The sequence below is a fragment of the Mustela nigripes genome, chromosome 14, assembly GCF_022355385.1.
Source record: "Mustela nigripes isolate SB6536 chromosome 14, MUSNIG.SB6536, whole genome shotgun sequence".
Lineage (NCBI taxonomy): Eukaryota > Metazoa > Chordata > Mammalia > Carnivora > Mustelidae > Mustela > Mustela nigripes.
Window position 1 is genome coordinate 12702117 of NC_081570.1, and position 21582 is coordinate 12723698.

The 21582-nt window shown below is 53.4% G+C and overlaps 1 protein-coding gene and 1 pseudogene across 1 annotated transcript in view; one reads left to right on the forward strand and one right to left on the reverse strand.

Annotated features, from left to right (window-relative positions):
* IGSF21 (immunoglobin superfamily member 21) overlaps positions 1–21582 on the forward strand; it is a 234012-nt gene that overhangs the window by 185772 nt on the left and 26658 nt on the right. Inside the window, exon 4 of the mRNA XM_059374901.1 lies at positions 8571–8689. Within this exon, the coding sequence (XP_059230884.1) occupies positions 8571–8689 (119 nt within the window). The remainder of the gene's footprint in view (positions 1–8570; positions 8690–21582) is intronic.
* LOC132001515 (large ribosomal subunit protein eL8-like) lies at positions 17320–18111 on the reverse strand (annotated as a pseudogene).

Consider the following 21582-nt stretch of genomic DNA (forward strand, 5'->3'; position numbering starts at 1 on the left):
TGATGAAGTTCTAGAACCTAGGTGAGGTTTGGTGGGCTGAGGTCCGGAGCCGATGACCAGTTGGGCGCCATATGATGAAGTTCTAGAACCTAGGTGAGGTTTGGTGGGCTGAGGTCCGGAGCCGATGACCAAGAAAGAATTCTTGAGACATCTTTGGTGCAAAATGGTGGTTTATTAAAGCACGGGGACAGGACCCGTGGGCAGGAAGAGCTGCTGCCCCGGGTTGTGAGGGATGGCAGGTTCTGTACCCTGCTGTTGGGGGAAGGGGAGGGGAAGGGAGGTTTCAGTGGAGTTTTCATATGCTAAAGAGGGCCTACAAGGGGCCAGGATGTTCCAGGCCTGCCGGAGGCCTTGCCCTTGCTGCTGGATCAATGTTGTCTTTAGACCAGCCATTAACATTAAGATCTTTGGGAGACTTTTTGGTGGGGTCTCACAATCCTGCTATCAATCGTCTTTGTTAGTGAGATTTAGGACATTTGTAAGCCAAGGGAGACTCCTGTCTAGCAGGATTGTGAGCTCTGCAAGTTAACTATTTGCTTATTGTTCATGGCAGTCCGGGCTGCCTGAGGGATGCTACACTTATGTAGGGGAAAGGGTGAAGAGGGGGTGCAAAGCGCCAGCTTTTGCTTTGTCCTCAGCCAGCCTCCTGCTCCCTCATCACCTGGATTGAGAAATCCGATATTAAAGGAACAAAGCCCCAGCCTCCTCCATGTACATTCTGTGCGCATGGGACGATCCCCTTAGTTTGAGCAAGAGTCTCCTTCCTCCACCAGCATCTCTGAGTATGCAGTCCTTGTGGCCCCCCCACACCTGCCCAAGGGAAACATCTCGGCAGTCTGTGCCTATCAAGGGCTCGCTGGAGGAGAAACTCCAGAAATCGACCCAAAAGAGGCAAGGGCATTGCTCCCGAGTTTCAGAATGTTCATCCCCATCCCACTGGGGTTGGAACTTCTCTCCCCCCTCAAATGTATTCATGATGGATGGCTCAGGCCTTATCACTTCCGGCCACATTAGCCAAGTTCCCACCGGGTAGCATGGGACCCCACTTGCTCTTGATCTCGGTCTAGGGTCTGGGTTGCACCTTCCGGGATGACCTTGAGTTTAGACTCACCTCCCGGGGGACCAGGAAAGCCAGCATCTCTTTCAGAAGCTGGAAGACAGGGAAGAGATGCAGGGTCTGGTTCAGGAGGGCAGAGAGAGATTCGGCACTGAGTCAGAGCAGAGTGAGAGGGATGGAGGCCACGCTCTGTGTGTGGCCAGCTTTTTGGCAGCCCCTGGTGCTTTAAAGAGTGGCAAAATCTCTTCTCTGATCATTTCTACTCAACGGTATTCACTAGGAACACGCATGTGTCAAGGATTTCCAAGCTCTACGCTTACTATCTGGGGTTTGGTGAAGCCAATGGGAGGGGACCACCCAGTGTGTCTGGTGGGGGAGGGCAGGGTCAAACAGATGGATGGATCTACAGGGGAGGGAGAAGGACTGAGAACCCGAGATGGAGTTTGCTGGCCAGTAGCAACAGCATCACCTGGGAGCTTGTTAGAAACTCTCAGGCTCTGTGCAGACCTACTCGAATCTGCATCTCAACCAGACCCTGGGCAATTGAGTACATTCAAATTTGAGGTCTGTACCCATGTACCCTCCCAAAGTCTCCAGAAGAGGATCCCAACCCAAGACAAGGCCCTTTCTCCATCTCTCCCTGGTAACTGTCCCAGGTCGGCCAGTTGCCACAAATGCTATCCCTGGTAGCCAGTCCATTTCCTAGTTCTGGGGTGGGGGTGGGGGGGATTCATGCAGCCCCCAGGGCTGTGAGGGGAAAGTCAGAAGGATCAAGGGCAACTAGGAAAGGGTAGCAGCCGGAGCTGGCTGAACAGGTGCACACCTGGGCCACTGGTCAAACAAACAGACCTAAACTGGCCACAGACTCCCAGGCAGGTTCTGCAAATGGCTTAGGTGTGAGGGAGGGGGCAGAGCCAATTCCTGCACTGCCTTTCCCAGAGGGCAGCAAACCTTTTCCAAGTGTCTTATTAGCAAACATCCCAATAGCACCCATGGCTGCCAGAGACTTTATGGCCTTTTTTTTTTTTCAGCCCTGCCTCAGGGCTCTGTAGAGATGGAGCCGGTATGCTGCAATAGTTACCCCTGCGTTGCGGGAGCATAACCCTGAACTTGGAGAATAAGCAGGTGTTTGAGGGAGGGAGAGAAAAAGATCTGGGCCCCGGGGGCTGTGCAGCCAATCAGGAAGGCATGACAGATGCACAAACAGTAAAACTTCATTACTTCCCACTTGAGATCTTTCCAGCGGGGATGAGAGCAAGCACTAGGCTAATAAGATTGCAGGGGGGTGTGTTTAACCTACTTGCAAGAAGGAACGATTTCCCAGCCCTTCAGAAGCTCTGTTTCCATGCAAACAATGGTTACACAAATGAAAAGGATCTCTCCTCTCTTCATTAAAGCAAAGCCTCACAGGACCAATCGCTACCTGAATCTTCTCCATTAGCCCAGAATGAGGTACTGTGTATATATAAATGAAGACATCTGAATTACAAAATGCTTTTTAAATAGGGCATATTATAGAAGTTTGGTTCTGACAGCTCTTCTTATTTGATTGTTGAATTTTGGCAAAAGATGTGAGGCCACACGCCCCTTTCATGCCTTCAGCCCTCTTCCTTCCTTTCTGGGGCCAGATCAGAAATGGTCTCGGTGTCACTGAGTTTGAGCTTCATCCTCTAGTGGATGGAAGCTCAGGGAAGGTTCTAAGTCGGAAAAGGACCTGCCAGATCGCACTATGATAAGGTCACTCTGGAAGGAGGGCAGGGAGTGGATGGCCTGGAGGATGGGCATCTGGCAGGGAGGGGTGGCAAGAAAGAATACAGGTGGCGAGGTTGCGGACAGAGCAGAATGGGCCGATGGGAGTAAAGGAAAAGAGCAGGTGTCTTGTCACCTGTCCTGCAACTTCCTCTCTCCTGAGAGATGAGAAGGAAAGAGGGTTAGAAGCACATACCTAAATGCCACGCACGCTTTCCTCATAGAAAAAAATCACTTTACCTGAAATCCTACGAGATGTGATCTACAGACACAGAAAGCAGATCAGGGGTTGGGGGGCTGGGGGATTACAAATGGACACCAGGAAACCTGGGGAGGGGATGACAGATATGTTCATGAGCTTGATCGTGGCAATGGCCTCAGTGATACCTCCCTATGTCAAAAGCCATCAAATGTGTAAACTTTGTGCACAGTTTGTTTGTCAATCATACTTCGACAAAGTTATAAACAAACAAACAAAAGATTCCTTTGAGAAGCGAGGATCCCAGAGACCTGTATGAAGTAGAGGGACAACCAGACCTAACACACGGTACTAGCCGTAAGATGTGGTAGGATAAGACTGGAGTTCGTCAAGATGACCTTGATCCTAGGGCAACCTCATTAACGTCCAGCCGACTTCTTCCAAGAAGTATGGAGACGTGTAGGCATACTGGATAGAAAGGATGTTTTATAGTGTTACAATGTTGCTGTTTAAAATGTTGCCCTGTCTTCTTGTCTAGGTAGTCATAGTCAGTGCAGACAGCGCCTGGTGCTTCTAGTGCTTAATGTTTAAAAATGTAATCATATAACGGTGTGAGGGGAAGAAACGGACAAGCATCTACCCTGCACCAGCCTCTGTTCTGAGTGTACAGGTCTCGTTCATTCATTTAGTTTTCTGATATCTGCACATGTGTCTCACTGGATCACCTGATTCCCTAACAATACAGCAAGGGAAACTTGAAGACGCATTCTGTTTCCTCCCTGTCCTGCCCACCCCGTTCCTGAGTCTACCACCTCCATTCTGTGCAAATATGGGACTCTTCCCAGTGGAGAGACAAAGCCACGAAAGGAGAGGCGAGCGGAGGCTGTGAAGTCGGGTCAGGCATGGAGAATGTGAACCCAACTTGCTTGGGAACTGCAGTCAGCGGAATTGAGGGGGCCCACCGGAAGCTGGAGGAAGGAAATTTAGGAAAATAAAAGGCCATCCTGTTTCTCCCAGCAGGGAGGAAGCAGATGGCTCTCATTACCTGGACAGCGGTGGGGCTCAGAATAGAAATGCGCTCTAGAGCGGGGAAGCAAATTCTGGTACCGGAACGCTCAAACTCACCTGCCTATTGGTGAAGGAAGATCCTGGGAGCAGTGGGGGTGGGGGAGGTGGAGGCGGTGGGACCCAGAGACAATTCTCCAGCTCTGGCATCTGCCAGGCTTATTTTCAGGTGATGGCATCCACCTGCTTCCTCTCTGACCTTGGTCATGTTATGTACATAGGATTGCTATTATACAGGGGATTCTAGTCCATTGGACCGTGATGCCCCATTGGCTCCGAGCTAAACTCCTGAATTACTCTCTGTCGCCTTGTCAACCTCTGATGGGGCGGGAGCACAGGCAGAGGATCACCGGATAGGCTTTGAAAGCTGGCTAGAGGCTGCACGGGGGCAGGAACCAAACCCTTGGCATCTCTGTATTGGCTTCTCACCCCCAAGACTCAACATGGGACGTAGCACAGAGTAGGCTTACACACTAGTGCTGGCCCTGGGTCTGGCAGAAGCCACAGCAAGCAGCCCTTGCATGGCCTAACCTGAGCCACGGAGGCCATGGGGACAGCTGGTGCCCCCCCCATCTCTGTGTCTAGTTTTTCAAAAACACAATTACATGCCCTTCAGAGCCACTGTCAGTGTTGGTAAACTCCAGCCACTAAACTGCATTACACTGATTTTGCCAGAAACCTTTGCAGTTATTAATAGTTTATTGATCGGAGCCCATTGCTGATGAGAGCTGGTCTTCTTGCTCCAGCCCCTCAGGGCCCCACTCTCTGTGCAAGGCCTTTTATCCAGCACGCAGATCAATGCCACTCAGATCTGGGGAGAGGAGATCACCAGGCTGTTTAATCCACTTTGGAAGGCTAGCACTGAGCGCACGAGCTCAGATGAGGCGTTTGGTCCAAATCCGAGCCGTGCACTGGAAGCTGCTGGGTCTGCAGGTAAGAACGAGACTCTGCACCTGCTTTCCAGCACAGAGGGAAATAGGGTTCTCCATGCTCACTCCACAGCCTTCTGGAAGGTTTCCGCCCAGGTACTGAATGTTGGTTGAGTACGGACCATGACCATAAGCACCACACATGGTCGTAGGACCTGCTGGTAAACCAGAGGCTGACCCCGCCTTCCCAGCAAGGGAGGAGGATGTTAGAGAGTCACCGACATAAGTCATCAGTGACAATTTAGACAAGTTCTCCTGGATCGGTTTACGACTGCTTCATAACAGGCCATCCCAAACCTGGACCGTTTAAAACAATGAATTATTATTGCTCTTGAGCCTAGGGGTTAGCTAGGTTCATTCTTGCATTTGACCTTGGCTGGAATGGCTGGGCCATCTAGGACCCACCTCCCTCTCTCCATGTCTCTGTGTGCGCTTGTTTACATCAGAGATTTGTTCGCAGGGAGGAAGCAGGGAGAGAGAGCAGGAGTGAGGGGAAGGGAGCAGCAAGGGGGTACAGAGAGAGATCTTGTGAGACTTCGGCTTGGAATGTGCATACCATCCCTCCTATACATCCTTTGGTCAAAGTCAAGAGGCCAAGAATGGGAAGAGACTCCACCCCTAGATGGGAGGAACTGCAAGGTGATTGGCCAGAGACGTGGATACAGGGAGGCTCTTCATCAGGGCCATCGGGGCCATCATCCACCACCCTCACCAGGTCCAGACGGTCACTAAGAAAGTGACCATTCCTTTGAAACTTGCAGGAGGCAGCCAGGGGAAGAAAATGTAACATTCCCAGGAAAAGAGAATATTGCAAGCAAGAGTGCAGAATCAAACAAGGCGCTGGGCTAAGTGTACCTTGGTCACCTCTGAAGGGTCCTGGGTTGGGTTCTGGAACAGAAAAGGGACAGTGGCAGAAAAACCAGGCACATCCAGAAAGAGTCTGGACTTGAGTTGATAGTGATGTATCAACGTTGGCTTCTTCATCTGACAAAGTACAACGGTGGTTTAAGACGTTCGTAATGAGGGAAATCGGGTGAGGGATGTATGGGGATGTTGTATTCTCTGGCAACTTTCCTGTCAATCTAAAGTGATTCCAAAATGAAGTTGACTTTTCAAGAAGGCACTTGGCAATGAGAGGAATGGAAAGAACACTGTTGGAGCTGGAGGCAAGGCTAAAAGGTGCTGGAGATGTGGCAGGGAGCAACCCTGGGGGCCTTGTTGGCCAGGACAAAGATACGAGTCTTAATCTTCAAGAGCTGAGAGAAGTCTGAAGGACTTTAGGTTAGGAAGTGCCATTAATTCTATTTGCATTTGAAAAGATCTGGGTTTGACCTGCAGAACGGATTTGGAGGGAGATTAGCAGGGGCAGAAGAACCAGGGAAACCTCTGCCCCACATTCCAAATGAGAAAAGGTGGTGGTTGGGGGGGGGTGGGGAGGAGGGATGTGCCTATAGGGCAGGATGGGTTTGAGGTGGAGAGCCCAGGACTTGGCCACTGAGTGTGGTCGGGGAGAGGGAGCATAGTGTCCACCAGCGGGTCTGGGACAGTTGGAGTAGGTAGGGAGCCCAGAGAAGGAACAGCCGAGTCTGTACAAAGTCCTAAGGGGAAGGCTGCCTTCTTCGCAAAGCACCAATCCAGGTGTCCCCTGAGCTGTCTTCTACCACCTGCTCTGTGTCACCGACACAAGTCGCCCAAACATACTGTTTATGTTACTGTCCCCTGAGCATGTCATCAGCATAGCACCTAAACATGTCACCTGTGTTGCTCTCCCCTAAACATGTCTGCGTGCACCACCCACATGGCAATTACCTACACGTTTCCACCTGGGTGCCAACCCTGTCACCATTCCCTCTACATCACCTGGGTGGCTGCCAGCTACATGTGTCTCCTGAGCCTCTTTCTTTAGGGGGCTGTCTCCTGAGCATGTCACCTGCACACATGTCACCTGCACGAGTCACTTACCGTATAACTGATACCTGTGAGTGTTACCGAAACATGTCACTCTAGGTGACTGTCACTCAGCAACGATGCCCGATAGAGGGGCTGCTTTTCCAGTCTAGCTGAGTTACAAGCAAACAAAATAGCTCCCGAGGGGACACAGTCCCCTGCTGTTCCCGCTGACAGGGTGCTCTTCTGCGGGCGGGGAGGGAAGGAAGGCAGCCTCTTTCCTTCAAAGTTTCCCTGATGAAAAACATCAAATCTCCCGGTTCTTTTATGACAGTCAGTAGACCAGATGTCAACCTCTGTGTATTCTATGTAAATGAAGGTGTTTGTTTATGCTAATGTGTGGTGGGCTCTGCTCTGAGCCTAGAGCGTGGAACCCAGGCGGAGGGCTCAGGTGTGGGGGGGACACGGAGGCAGGAGGGAACGGAGCTGGAGACAAAGATAGGGGCCGGGGACCTGACAGAAGAGAGTGCCTCTGAGGTTGGAGTGCGCAGCAGAAGCTGTTGGGAGCAGGTGGTCGGCTGAGTAGAGAGCGGACACGCTCACGTCAGGGTGGGAGCAGAGAGCTGGATTGAAGGAACCTCCCTCCTTGGGGTGGCGGGACCCACAGGCAGAGCCTATGCCCTTTACCACCACCCTCTCCTTCCCCTACTGCCCCTTTCTGATGGGACTGAGGGGCCACTTTGGTGGCTAGTGTTTCGTGACCGTGACCTTGACTGTAACCGTGACTGTGAGCTTCTTTGTATTTTGTGCTACGGTGTGACAACCTGAGACCCAAAAGCAGAGACCCCACTGCCTCTGGGTTGTGGCCAAAAGAGCCTCCCCTTTGGCTGCATGATTAGGTCCAGAGAAGGTTGGAACTTGCCAGAGGACCCAGCGATTTCCCTGATGCAGCAATGGTCTAGCCGGCGTCCCTCCGGGCCACCACACCCTCCTGAGGACCCCAGGCAGAACTAGCTCCTCCCTTCTTTGTGCTCGGATAGGCTCACCCTTTGAGGGACTGGGAGTGCTGATCTGCTGGGACAGGGGCTCCTTGGAGATGAGAAGTTTAGTGTTTCTTCTCAAGCCCCCAAGGCTGGACCCAAAGGGACAGGAACTCAGTATCTAAAGAGGAATTCAAGTTCCCATCCTGGGTCTTATTAGCCATATCGGTGGTGGTGGACGAGGGGACATCTGTGCCTCCTCTAGAGCCTCAGTTTCCATATTTACGAGGTGGGAATAGGGATCCTAGGTGAAGGGCGGAGTGAGGTGACCCGCTAGGGCTCAGCTTTGAGCCTGGGCCACACAGCAGGTGCCTCTCACTCCGGGCATACCTGGGGCCCTCTGGGTGGGGGGCACCATTACTGTTTGCAACTCACAGACACTGAAAAGAGCCCAGATACAACTCCAGTTGAACACCCCCCCACACACACACCTTCACCTCTCCAAGTGTCGAACACAGGGCCGGGCATACAGTCAGTGCTCCATAAATGTTGCTGCTCCCCCTCCCCTCAGCCTAGCGCTGGAGCACGTGGTCGGTCCAGAAGGCTGAACGGTGAGTCTTGGGGACTCTTTTGGGGGTGGTGGGGGTGCTGTGCTTTCCAGGGCACTATGACCGGCCCTCATCCCACCCCTCTCATTCCCCCAGGCTGCCCGAGGTCCGCATCTCAGACAATGGTCCCTATGAATGCCACGTGGGTATCTATGACCGTGCCACGAGAGAGAAGGTGGTCCTGGCTTCGGGCAACATCTTCCTCAACGTCATGGGTGAGTGCAGAGCCCCCCCTGCCCCTGGGGTCACAGCGAGGAGCTGTGTGTGTGTGTGTGTGTGTGTGTGTGTGCACGCGCGCGCGTGCGCCCGTGCACGGAGGGGCTGTCCCAGGAACCAGCTGCTGCTGTGTCTCTTGGGAGGCCGTGAAGCTTCTTCTTTCCCACGCTCACCTCCAAGGAGCGAGAAGACCAGCCCTGCCAAGGTAGGACAGGTGTGGCCTTACCACTTCCTCTCAGGAAGCCCTTCTCCCAACCCTGATACCCCCCACCCTCGGGACAGCAGGGCCGGGCCTCGTCCCTGGGTCCTCATGGCCTGGGCACTTTGGAGGAGCTCTGACACCCTGACTGGGACAAACGAGGAGTTGACAGAGGACTGAGGAATGAGGGCTTCCCGAGGGGCAGCAGACCTCCGTGTCCACGCCTGTAAGCAGGGGTGAGATGAAGGTTCGATGGATCATTCATGGACCCCCAGCTCCGGGCCCTGTGACCCAGTGAGGACACACAGGGAGGGAGGGGCTGGGCAGTGTGAAGACCGCTGTGAGAGCATTTTTCCAGGCTGAAGCCAAGAGCTAAGTTCACAGAAATGCCCATGGGGACAGTGCAGGGGTGGCGGGTCCCCCTCTGGGGACAGGACAATCTGGGATCCTCCCTGGGGGAGGCGGTGCATACAGCTACAGAGAGGGATCCTGAACCTGGACCTCCCTCGGCCTTTCCTGGAACATGGAAACATCAAGTGATTGGTGAGGGCGTGCACTGGACTCCGTGTGGGGACTCCTGGGGTCTGACCCTGTATCTGTGCCTTCATTTCTCCATCTGCAAGATGAGAATAGTAATGTGAGCGCGTGTCTCTGGCTGTCCCCAGCCCAGCCTCACTTTCTCCATCTGTCAAACAAGGGCTTGGCTCCCAGCGATCTCAGAAGCCTCTGTTGGCGCTGACGTTCTCATCAGGCACACTCTCCAGTTCCGCTGCCCGTGGTCCAGGGACTTGGCCCTGATTCTGGGCTCTAGCGTTCTCTGATCTTCTTATCAAATGATACTTACCAGGGAAACAAAGCTTGTCGTAGTCAGGCAATCAATGAAAGCATAAAGGCCCCATGGAAAGATACCGCTTCTGGGGAAATTGAAAACCTCCAAAGGCCAGACGTCCAGAGGGACATTGATTCCGGCAGCAGCAACACATGGCAAGTTCTGGCTTCCTGGGGGCTGGGCTGCTGCAGGGAAGTGGCCATGCCAGGAAAACTTCCCTCTTGTAGTCGTCCCCTCACCGAAGGAGCATTCTTGGTGCCCACCCCTGGGCTGGTCACCCCAGGGAATCTGGTGAAGAACAAAACTCAGGGGGCACCATCCAGGGGCTCCCAGTCTGATGAGGGATCTGTGCATAGTCATCTATCCATCAGATATTTCTTGAGCATCTACTATGTGCTAGGTAAGGGTATCTCCTTTGATAGGACAAGGTCCTTGGGGAATTGTATCGGGTGCATGAGCCAAGCATAAAGCGCACATAGAGGCCGTGGACAGTGCCAAATCCTGGGCAGAAAATCAGACGGGTAATGGGATAGAGGGTCTGCAGGTGAGGTGGCAGCTAGTTTGGGCAGAGGACCAAAGGAGGGCCCTTGGAGTCTTCCGGCTGTACGTCCCATGTTATATCTGTCATTCAGTCCTCACAAGCCACCTGAGGGTATGTACTAGTATTATCAGCCCCTTTCTGCAGACACAGATATGGAGGCACAGAGAAAGCAAGCAACCTGCCTAGGGTCACACAGCCAGGATCACAAAATCCTCCTGGGATAGCAGCCCAGTGCTGGGGCCAGAAGCCAGGCATCTTGCTTCTCATACCAGCTGTTGCACCCCTGGAAACAGTAGAGACACTCCCGCTGAGGCTTCTCTCTATGTGAGCAAGGACCAAGTCCTCAAAAGCCACCTCCACCAGTCAGCCCACCTTCCTCATGAATTCACCAAAGCTCCCTGAGCAGGTTGCTCTCCCCCCATGGCCTCTGTCTTCTCCTCCATTCAAGGAGGACTTGTAACCAGATGGTTCTTAGGCCCCTCCTAGCTCTGACATCTGTCAGTCCGTTATCCCTCCTGCCAGGCAACGAACCCAAGGCCCAGAGAGATCTTGTGGGACTGACCAGAACTGCACAGATAGCCTGATGGTCCTGGCTGAGCAAGACGGTGTGCTCCTCTCTCTTTCTGTGGCACAGCTGGCCAAGACTTTTCTCCTCCATTCTCATTGTCTGGGCAGCAAGAAGCTGTGAGCTTCTGGGCTCTTCCCGACAGAAGGTGGCAGCCATGTGGGATGGAGTAGAGAGCTGATGAGCCTGAGGCTGTTGGGGAGACCAGGGAGAGGTTAGGACCCCCCAGTGGCCCCAGACTCAGGGAAAGGCTCTGACCTCTGGAGATTCAGGGTTCCTGAGGGCAGGCTTCTTACTGAAAGAGCACTCACCCATCTTGGTCAATCCTCTGATGGACCCACCGCATAGAGGTCACTGTGCTTGCTATATCGCCCCAGCCCAGCTGTCCCCTGATGGGGCAGATCCTCCCGTGCTCACCAAAGCTGCAGCTGAGCCGACATCATAGCCACTGTCCGTCCTTAGCCTGTGCCTGATAGTGCGTGAGCTTCTGGCTTCTTGCCCATTGTCTCATGGAATCCTGGCGACATCCCCATGAGCCAGGAGATGTTATATCCCTGTTGTACAAGGACACACAGGTTTGGGGCAGAATCCCAGATCCATCATTGTGTTGATTAGCCTCTCTGGGCCTCAGTTTCCCATCTGTAAAATAGGGACAAGGGGGGCTACCTTTTAGAGTAGTTGTAAGGATATTTTTATTTGAATAAAGTTTGCAGGGCACCTGGGTAGCTCAGTTGGTTAGGGGTTCGACCCTTGGTTTCGGCTCAGGTCATGATCTCAGGGTTGGTGGAGCCTGACATCCGGCTCTGTGTTTAGCAGGGGGTCTACTGGAGATTCTCTCCCTCTGCTCCATTTCCTGCACTCTCTCTCTAAAATAATAAATCTTTGAATGAATGAGTGATGTTTGCAAAGCCCCTAGCCCAGATGAGGCAGCCAAAAATCTCCATAGGTTGGACTTTATCCTCTTTAGTACCATTGTCTCGGGCCTGTGTGCTCCTGGGCACAGCTGCGATCACTTGTTTCTTGCAGCTGGGAGTCTCATCGACCATTCATGACTCTGAGGAGCTTCAGGCCAGTCTGAGAACCACAGCTTCGTGCACGGAGTCCCTGCACAGGGACCCAGCTCTGCCCTGGTTCTGGGAAACACATCCCTCTGCCTGCCCCCTCTTCCTGGCCTCCTGCTGAGGGGAGGAGTGAGGACAGACCCCAGCTTGGCTAATGACAGCCGCATCTGCATTCTGCTGGTTCCGCCAGGTCCAGAGTGCTTTCAGTAGAGCGTGTCCCCTGAGGCTGACAACAGCCCCTCTGGGTCGGGATTACTGCCGTCCCCAACTCACAGATGGAGGCTGAGTCTCGGGGAAGGGAAAGGACTTGCTTGGGCCTGCAGGGCTGTGGCCGTCCCCGTCCCATAGCAGCAGAGCGGCATGCCTTCTGTGGCTCACCGAGACCCCGAAGGTTGGGGGGTGGGGTGTTCTGGGAGAGACAGGGGTCTGACTGTGAGGGTGTGTCCCCTGTGCAGCTCCTGTGCTCCAGCAGCCCACATCAGCCTGGGAGCCATGACCTCACGGCACCTGTCGCCCAGACCCAGTCTCAGAAAAGAAGTGGGTTGGCCAAGGTGGGGCCATTCCGTGAGATGATCCCCAGGATAGAGTTCCCTGAGCCCAGCGCCCGGCACCTTCCGAGGGCTCGGCGAATAACCTCTCTCACGACAAATAGGGACCATGCCGGTTACACATCAGGCACAGTTAGAAAGACTTGAAAATTGCGTGACTCTGCCTCCCCCTCCCGGACCTACTCCTTTGAATATATTTCAGGGCAGGCATGAAGCTCTATAACCTGCTCCTTGCCTTGGCCTGTGACATGGCATACACGCTCATCGCACACACACACACACGCACGCACACACACAACCACACACGCAGGCACCAACACGCTCCCTCCAAGCAAGGGGAGGCTGTTGAAAGCTGGGGTCTCCTTTGACCAACAACGGACCCTGAGGACTGTGGCCACCAGCTGTGGGGCAAGACAGCTTCCTTCTTGATCTGGGGGTCAAGGGAAACTTCCTAAGTCGGTGGGGGAAAGGGAGACGAGAAACGGGGCCCGTCCCACAGCCCCCGCACGCATCCCCAGCCCAGCACAGTTGTGCTCCTGAGCCAGCCTCCCGTCCTCTGCCACTCAATCTGCATCTAGCACATTCTACCGCGCAGTTTCCACGGGCCTCGGGGTGCAGATCAAAATGTGAGAGCGGCTGTAATTTCACGCCTATAACATCCCCGCTATGTGGTGGGAAAAGACATTTGGGAGCCCTGTGGGTGACACCGAGGGTTCGTGCCGCACACAGTCATTAAAATGTTTTTATCCAAGCTGCAGATAAATTGTAAGCCAATTTGAAAGTTGCGTGCTGGGCCCCAGGAACACATTATACACAGTCACGGAAGGATTGCCGAGGCTCTTCTCGGGGGTGCAGGTTATGCGGGGAGCATGTTCGGGGTGCGATGTTACAATCAATTAAGTGGGAACCCACACTTCCCACCCCCGCCAGTGCTGAGAGACGCTGCTCTCCTGGTTCCGCCAGGAGGCCAATAGCCAAGGTTTCTCTGCCCCCCTCACCATACAGGCCTGCCCCCGAGGGGGCCCTCTCAACCGGCAGCGAAAAATCTAGGCCACTTTCCATCAAGCACAGGCTGCATGGCCGCCACACTGTTGATCACACAACCTTCACGAGTGTCCCCCGAGATAGGCACCATCATTCCATTTCACAGAAGGAAGGAGGCTCTGCAGGCTAAGGGGATCCCCCAAGTGTCCACCAGGTCACCCCGAGCCCAGAGCTGGTGCACCTAACAGCAGCTCTGAGCTCCCAAGGGACACATCCCTACCTTTGACACAAAGGCCATTAATAACACAAGGTCAAGCAAGCATGGGGGGGGGGGGGGAGGGGGGATTATGCAGAAACAAGATAGCGGGGGGTGGGGTCTCCATGAGACCGAGCCCTCCCTGCCCAGGAACACGTGGCACTCAAAAATTCAGAGGGTTCCTGTGCCCCAGGCCCCGTGGGCACCGCTCATCCACTTCGACCCTGGGACCCTTGCTGCTCAAACCTTCTAAAAGGAGCACCCTTGGAGCCCAGCAACCCTGGGTCCAAATCCAGGTCAGTGCCCACTTGTGACATGGACAAGTCCAGTACTGAACTGTTTTTCTAGTAAAAACATCAGAAGGGTTTTTTTGTTGTTGTTGTTGTTAAAATGGATTCGACGGTTGCAGGCCTTCCAAATCTCACGGATTCATTCATCCAGCCTTCATTGTTCATTCATATAGCAGACATTTATTGAGCACCTAGTACATTCCAGGGGCTGTTGTACATCATGGAATTGAGCTTCAGTAATGAGCCAGACATAATTCCTGGTCCTCGTGGGCCAGACCAGGCAGGAAGGAGGGGGCAGACAGAACAAGGAGACCACTGGAGCCTGTGGGTGTCAGAGGGTGGTCGAGCAAAGCAGAGGCAGGTCCAGCCTGGGGCAAGGGGGGTATTTCGAACAGATGCTCCACAAGGCCTTCCAAGAAGGTGAGGCCTGGGTGCATGGACTTGAGGTATTCATGCACCTAATCCCACGCTGTCTGACTCAGCATCTTCCCAGGGCCAAGTGCAGTTCCAGGTGCTGATGACGCAGTGGAGAAGGAGGAATCCTTTGCCTCGTGGAGCTCAGGTGCCATCAGGGGAGATGGCTAGCTCACAGTACAGAGGCAGAAGCCCAGGCTGACCCCACTGTCTGATACCTCCAGGATGTTAGTAACAAATGATCACCCTGCAGGGCTGAAAGTCACGGAAATATATTCCCTTATGGTTCAGGAGGCCAGAAGTCTAAAATCAAGGTGTCAGCAGGGCTACCACATTCTGAAAGTTCTAGGGTGGGATCCTTCCTTGCCTCCTCCAGCTCCTGGTGGTGGCCAGTAGTCCTTGGCCTTCTTCTGCTCCTGGGTACCTCCCTCCAGCTCTGCCTCCATCCTCACAGGGCAGCTTCCCTCTGTGCTCTGGATCTCTGTGTCCACACGTCCCTCTCCTAGGGACGCCAGGCATTAGATCAAGGCACACCCTGATGTACAAGGACCTCATCGGAACTTGGTCACATGTGCAAACACCCTTTTCCCAAATAAGATCACGTTCCCAGGGGCTGGGGGTTAGGACTTCAACACATCTTTCTCCGGGACACAGTTTGGCCCACAGTAGTCGCTGAGCCAGGAGGTAGCATCAGAAGAGGATTTTGCCATCTGACTCCCACGCGCATGGGGTGCCCTTTGCTGAGCCTTTATGAACATGCTGCACACCGGGCTAAGGTCTTCCTAGACTAACCTATCACATAATCTCTAAAGCTCCGGGAGATGGGTGCTGCCATTTCTTTGCCAGATGAGGAAACTGATAGGTGTGGAACTTGCCAAAGACACCCAGCCAGACAGCGGCAGAACAAAGGCAAAGACATCCTCCACGTGTACCCATTCTGCTCGACTATTATTGACATATTAGTAAGCACTAAGAAAATGCTCTCTCGTGGGATCCCTGTGTCTCTTGTGTAGGCTTCCAAATGAGGATGGCCGATAAAGGTAGAATTTTGGAGCCCAAGGCCTTCATGGCACCAAACCAGACCAGATGCTTTCAAAACCTGGGGCCAGGAGATAGGTCCCCCTGCAGAAAGCAGTTATTAATCAATTTTGCATAGCTTGCTTTTTATTTTTTTCAGTACGTTTTACTGGATTTTTATTAAGTGCATCTGGGTGCTTTTCTTCCTTTTTTAAAACACTGTTTTATTGAGCTATAACTCATGTAACATATAATTAATTCGCTTACAGTGTACAATTTAATGGTTTTTTGCACACTCACAGAGTTGTGCAAACACTTCTGGTTGTGCAACCAATTTTAGAAGATTTTCTAAATCTATACCCATTAGCAAGGACTCCCCATCCCATATCCCTCACCCCAGGCTAAGAATCACCAATCTACTTTCCTTTTATCTCTTTTTTTTTATTAGAGAAAGAGAGAGCCTACGCATGAATGGTGGGGAGGGGTGGGGCAGTGGGGGGGTGGGAATTCCAAGCAGGCTCCACACTGAGCACAGCAGAGCCCAATGCAGGGATTGATCCCCAAACCCTGAGATCATGACCTGAGCCAAAATCGAGTCGGGTGCCCAACCAACTGAGCCACCCAAGCAACACTTACCAATCTACCTTCTATCTCTTTGGATAATAATCTCTGTGGATTTCATATGAATTTCATATAAATCACATAATACATGGTCTTTGTGGCTGTTGTGACTTCTTTCAGTTAGTGTAAGGTTTTCAAGCTACATCCATATTGGAATGCACATCAGTCCCTCTTTCCTTTTTATGGCTGAGTGCTATTCTGTTGTACGCTACACGACATTTCTTTCTTTTTCTTCTTCTTTTTTTTTTTTAAGATTTTATTTATTTATTTGTCAGAGAGAAAGAGAGAGTGAGCACAAGCAGGCAGAGTGGCAAGCAGAGGAAGAGAGAGAAGCAGGCTCCCTGCCAAGCAAGGAGCCCAAGGCAGGACTCGATCCCAGGACCCTGGGATCATGACCTGAGCCAACAGCAGCGGCTTAACTGACTGAGCTACCCAGGCATCCCTCGACATTTCTGTTATACAGTCACAAGTTGACGGACATCTGCACTTTTCAGCTGTTACGAGTAATGCTCCTGGGAACATTCACAGGCAGGTTTTTGTGTGAACATATAGTTTCAGCTCTCTTGGGTGTATGCCGAGGAGTGGAATTGCTAGACCGAACAGTAACTCTGAGTCTAACCTTCAGAGGGACCTCAGGCAGCGGCACCATCTTGCTTTCGCTCCAGCACCCTGGGGGTCCTCATCTCTCCAGACCGTCACCCACTCCCACTCCCACTGCCTGTCTTGTTGATTACAGCCATCCTGGTGGATGTGAATTGGTTCTCCTTGTGGGTTTGGTTTGTGTTTCTCTAATGGCTAATGATGTTGATCATCTTTTCATGTGCTCTGGAGCCCTTTGGATACCTTCTCTGCAGAAATGCCTTCAGATCGCAGGAGCATTTCAACTAGGTGATTTTCATCATTAAGCTGCACGCGTTCTTTATTTCAGATAGAAGGGCCTTATCAGATGTAACATTTGCATATCTTTTCCCCTTTTGTGAGTTATCTTTTCTCTTTCTTACCGGTGTCCTTTGAAGGATGAAAGGGTTTCCTTTGGAGGAAGTTCACTCCCTGCATTTATTTTCTGTTGCTGGTGCTTTTAGTGTCCTAGCTGAGGAGGCTTTGCCTGACCCAAGGTCACAATTTACTCCTGTTTTTCTCCTTAGAGTTTTAATAGTTTAAAACTCTAACATTCAGTTTTACGGTTTCTTTCTTCCTTCCTTCCCTCCGTCTGTCCGTCAGTCCTTCCTTCCTTCCTTTTTCTGACACTGCCCGAAAGATAACTTTTTATTACTTTTATGTACAGAAAATTCAACAGCGTCCACTCAGTCCAGATCGGTGGCCAGTCCTTTGGTGGCCTCTAGCTTTTCCAACTTGGCAATGAGAGCCACTGACTCTGGACCCAGGCCATTGCCTCCCAGTGACGGTGGATCTCATCATATCTGTTATTGTAATCAGTCCCGATGGCTTCCACCAGCTTAACCGGAGCTCCTTGGCCTTTCCAGTTAACCTGCGTGAAGGCAACAGTGGTGCAGGCCTTTCTGTGGACCAGACACCCCCCAGCCTGGCCTTCTGCCAAACGATGAAGTCGGGAGCCCCCATCTTACGCCACTGGGCAGGCAGAAAGACACCCAGCTCAGTAGGATCCATAGCAGGACCAATCACTACCCGCTGAGCCTTCTTGTTTTACACCAAGGTGGTGACCATGTTAACCCCAGCTGGGAGGACAGGTGGCCTCTTAGTGGGGACCTCCCTTTTGCCGTCAGCTTTCTTCTCAGCCCGGGGTCAGCAATCTCTGCTTCTTCTCTGGCTTTGTCTCCAGTTTGAATCTGTGGGCCAGCACTGGAGGAGCCCTTTGGCAGTCCTGAACTAGTTAATCGTAGGAGGCACTTTTAGACATTTCTAAAGTCTGGAGCGGGGTCATTTGACACAGTCGGTGAGGTCCCCAAGGGCCGGATGTTCTGTCTGATGCCAGAATTCTTGGGCCTTCTTTCAAGCAGGAGAATGACTACCTTCTTGGCCTCCTGCTTCTTCACGACGGCAGGGGTAGGAGCCACCTTCTTCTCCTATGCCTTCTTGCAGACTTTTGGCCACTCTAGGAGACAGAAAACTCTCATCTATTTCGAGCTAATTTTTCTGCATTCTGTGGAGGAGCCCTCTGCCTCCATCAATTGCGTGTGGATGTCTGGTCATCCCTGCACCGTTTTTGAACACTCTTCTTTCCCCCCACTGAACTGTGTTGGCATCCTTGCTGAGAATCGATTGATTATAAGTGTGAGGATTTATTTCAGGAGTCTCTATTCTGTTCCATTGACCTATACATCTCTCCTTACGTGTGTTATTTCTGATGCTTTTTAAAGCCATCTGGCCATCTCCAGTCTGGCTCTGTCCCTCCCCAGCTGTTGACTTGAGGCAGCAAGTCTCCGGGAAGTCTTCCTGGGACCAGTTCCTCAAGCTTTCCCTTGAAAAGAAGCTCCCCCAGGGCTGGTCAAAGCTCCCAGGGGAAAGAACCTACTTCGTGTGACAGAACTGAGCTCCCATCCATGAGGCCAGGCCAGAACTAGAATTTCTAGAGATCTGGAACTCTGCTTTCTAAGACCAGATTCCTGAACCTTATCCTCTGGACACCCAGCCTTGTGCTCCTCTCTAGAAAAAGGAGCACGTTCCCAGGACCAATAATTGGAATGTCAAGGGCCTCTTGTGACCTGGGAAGAAGAAAAGTCTGTGGCTCCAAGGGTGTTGGGAGATCTGAGGGCTTCGGGCAGAGCCTGTACCCCTCAAAGACCTGGTGTTGCTGCCATTGGCCTGAGCAGAAGGAAGAAACAGAGCTCTGCCTGTAAAGGATGCTAGCGGGAAAGCAGGCACCAGCAGAACCTCTTTCGAGACGCTTGCCTGTGTGCAGCACGGCCATGGGGAGATGTGCGTCTCCCGGGCAGATCCAGCGCATGCCCTGAGTATGTGGCAGTCCAGGAGACAGCTTAGGTCTGTGGAGGGAGGCCGCTGGTCTGAGAATCCCTGGGGTACCCCAGGCAGGGTAGGTGGGAGGCGAGACTCAGGGCTGCCACGAAGCCCTCCCCACAGCTCATGATGCCTGCTGGGTGGGTAATGATCGGCTCATTGCTCGTCTTGGAGCCTGAGTGGAGGAGCTGCCTTCTGGGCTCACACTGTATGAACTGGCCCTAGGCAGTTGCCGTGGCCACAGGCTCTGGGGAGCAAGGCTGCTTTCAGGACTAGGAGGAGGAGATAGGGGGCAGGTTGGGATCCAAGCCAGAGCCACAGAGGAGTCTGGGGTGCTGAGGGGGAGAGGGGAAACCAAACTTCCACCTCCCACCCTAGATGCCCCCCAGGGTCCAGAGGGCCAGGTCTGGGCACTATTGTTTCCCAAGCAAATGTCCGGCAGACCCACCTCTAAGCCCCCACCCTTCCCTGTCCCTCTTCCCACTGGCTCTGGGTGAGTGACGTGAGTGCCCGGGATCCTCTAGATCGGAGCTGGGCGAGGGCTGCGTGGACCCGCATGAAGAGTCATTCCTCTATTCAAGTAGGTTGACTGGAAACTTCATTTACTTCCTTCGAGAGCTGGGAAGTGGCGAAGGGGATGGGCCTTGGGTTCAGCCATAGATTTTTAAACCCAGTTCTGGAATTCCCGATAATAAAAGCAGCAAATGTTTTTGAGTATTTACTGCACACCGGGCACAGATCTGCTCCGCCCCTGCTAACTCATTGTCCTAAGAGCCCTCTGAGGGAGGCCCACGACTCCCTTCCCCATTGTACAAGTGTGAAAGCAGAGAGCCTAGAAAATGTTCCCACAGGCACAGGCCTAGCAAGGGGAGAGCTGGATTCAGCCAGGCAGCCTGGCTCCAAGCCCTCAGCAGAGCCACTACCCTACACTTGCAAGTGATTTGTTTCATCAAGGGGAGAGCTGGATTTAGCCAGGCAGCCTGGCTTCAAGCCCTCAGCAGAGCCACTGCCCTTCACTGGCAAGTGATTTGTTTCATCTCCTGAGCCTCAGTTTCCCCATCTGCTAAATGGGGGTTACAGCAGCACCAGCCCCCTCCCCCAGTTGGGACAGGAAATGTCCTGTGTCATAGGTCACTGTGAGTGCTCTCAAAAAGGGTGATGTATTTACTGTCACCTTGTCCTGATCTCTACCCTGGAAGTGTCCGCGGGGCCGGGGAGTGGGGTCAGGGCCGCAGGAAGTGATGGCAGCCGAGGGGAGCTCTCCCAGCCAGGCAGTGAGGACTATGGGGTCCCGTACTGCCCTGCAGAAGACACCAGGAAAGAGCAGCCTCACCGGCCCCCTCACAATAGTCCCGCTGTGAGAGACTGCTTCCCTCCCCAGCGTCAGTTACATCATCTGGAAACGGGGCTGTTGAGGGTGGGGGCTAGAGAGAGCTGAAGGCCTGGGTCTGCCAGCGGCTTCTGAGGACAGGGCAGGCAGCGGGAGGGGGAGAGACAGCCCCAGCCCAGCCCAGGGCGGGGGCCGTAGAGGCTGGACGTGTGAGGCGTTTCCAGACAGAAGCCACAGGACATGGGGACCAATCGGAAAGATAGGACCAGATGGGGAGGACGTGGCAGGACCCAGCCCTGGACGGAGATGGTCCTTAAGAAGGCACCGGTGAGACCTGTGGTCTCGCTCAGCAGACGGTGACTGCAAGAGATGGGCTTTGGGGTGGAAAGGCAAGGCTGTGGTCCTAAGGACATCTGCAGGCCCCCTTACTGCTCTTGGGAGACTCTGAGGGGACGGCTCCATGGGCCTCGGGGATCTGAGACAGCTGGCAGGGCTTGGCTGCTGGAGGGGTCTACAGCCCGGAGGACTGGGGCCAGGGCGGCCAGGGTCTTCCAGGAGGGATGTGAGAGCATGTTCAGAGATGGCACACTTAAGTGCCTGGAGAGCCTCCACCTGGCCAGGGACCCGGAGAAAAGATACTGCCCGCCCGTCCTCAGGCCTCCCGCTAGCTCAGGTCACCAGCTAAGAGCCAGGTCAGACAGGGGCCAGACAGATGGGTTTGGGGCTCGGAGGAGCACTTTGGAGCTAACTGGGTCATCGACCAAGGACAGTCACTTCCCAGCTTCAGCCCCAAAGGCCCAAGCCTGCTGACCACCTCCTGCACAGGCTTCTGGAATCCTCCATCCCTCCCTGTCTGAACCCTGGGCCTGCAAAGGAGGCATGCCCTTGACGGCAGCTTACTGTGCACTCAGCCACAGGCCCAGCACATTCCAAAACCCGGTCCAGACCCTAGTCTCCCCACCGCAGGCTGGCCCTATGCTGCCTCCATTTCAGTGGGCACTGGGCACAGCACAGAGAGGGTAGGGAACTTACCGAACATCCCACAGCGCTGAGTGGGCTGGGATCTGAGCTCAGGGATGCTGCAAGGAAGAGCCCCCAGTTTTCCCTCTGTGTGAGGCTGCCAGGGAGACGGAGGGACACCGCTCCTCTCTGAGTGGGGGACAATATGACAGCCGTATGGGCCTAGGCCAGAGACCAGAGCTCCTCTCAACAGGGACAGTGTGGAATAATAGGGCTGCCCCGTCAGCTCAGCCTTCTGGGAAGTCAGGAAGATCAGTGTCCCCCTTTTACAGAAGAGAAG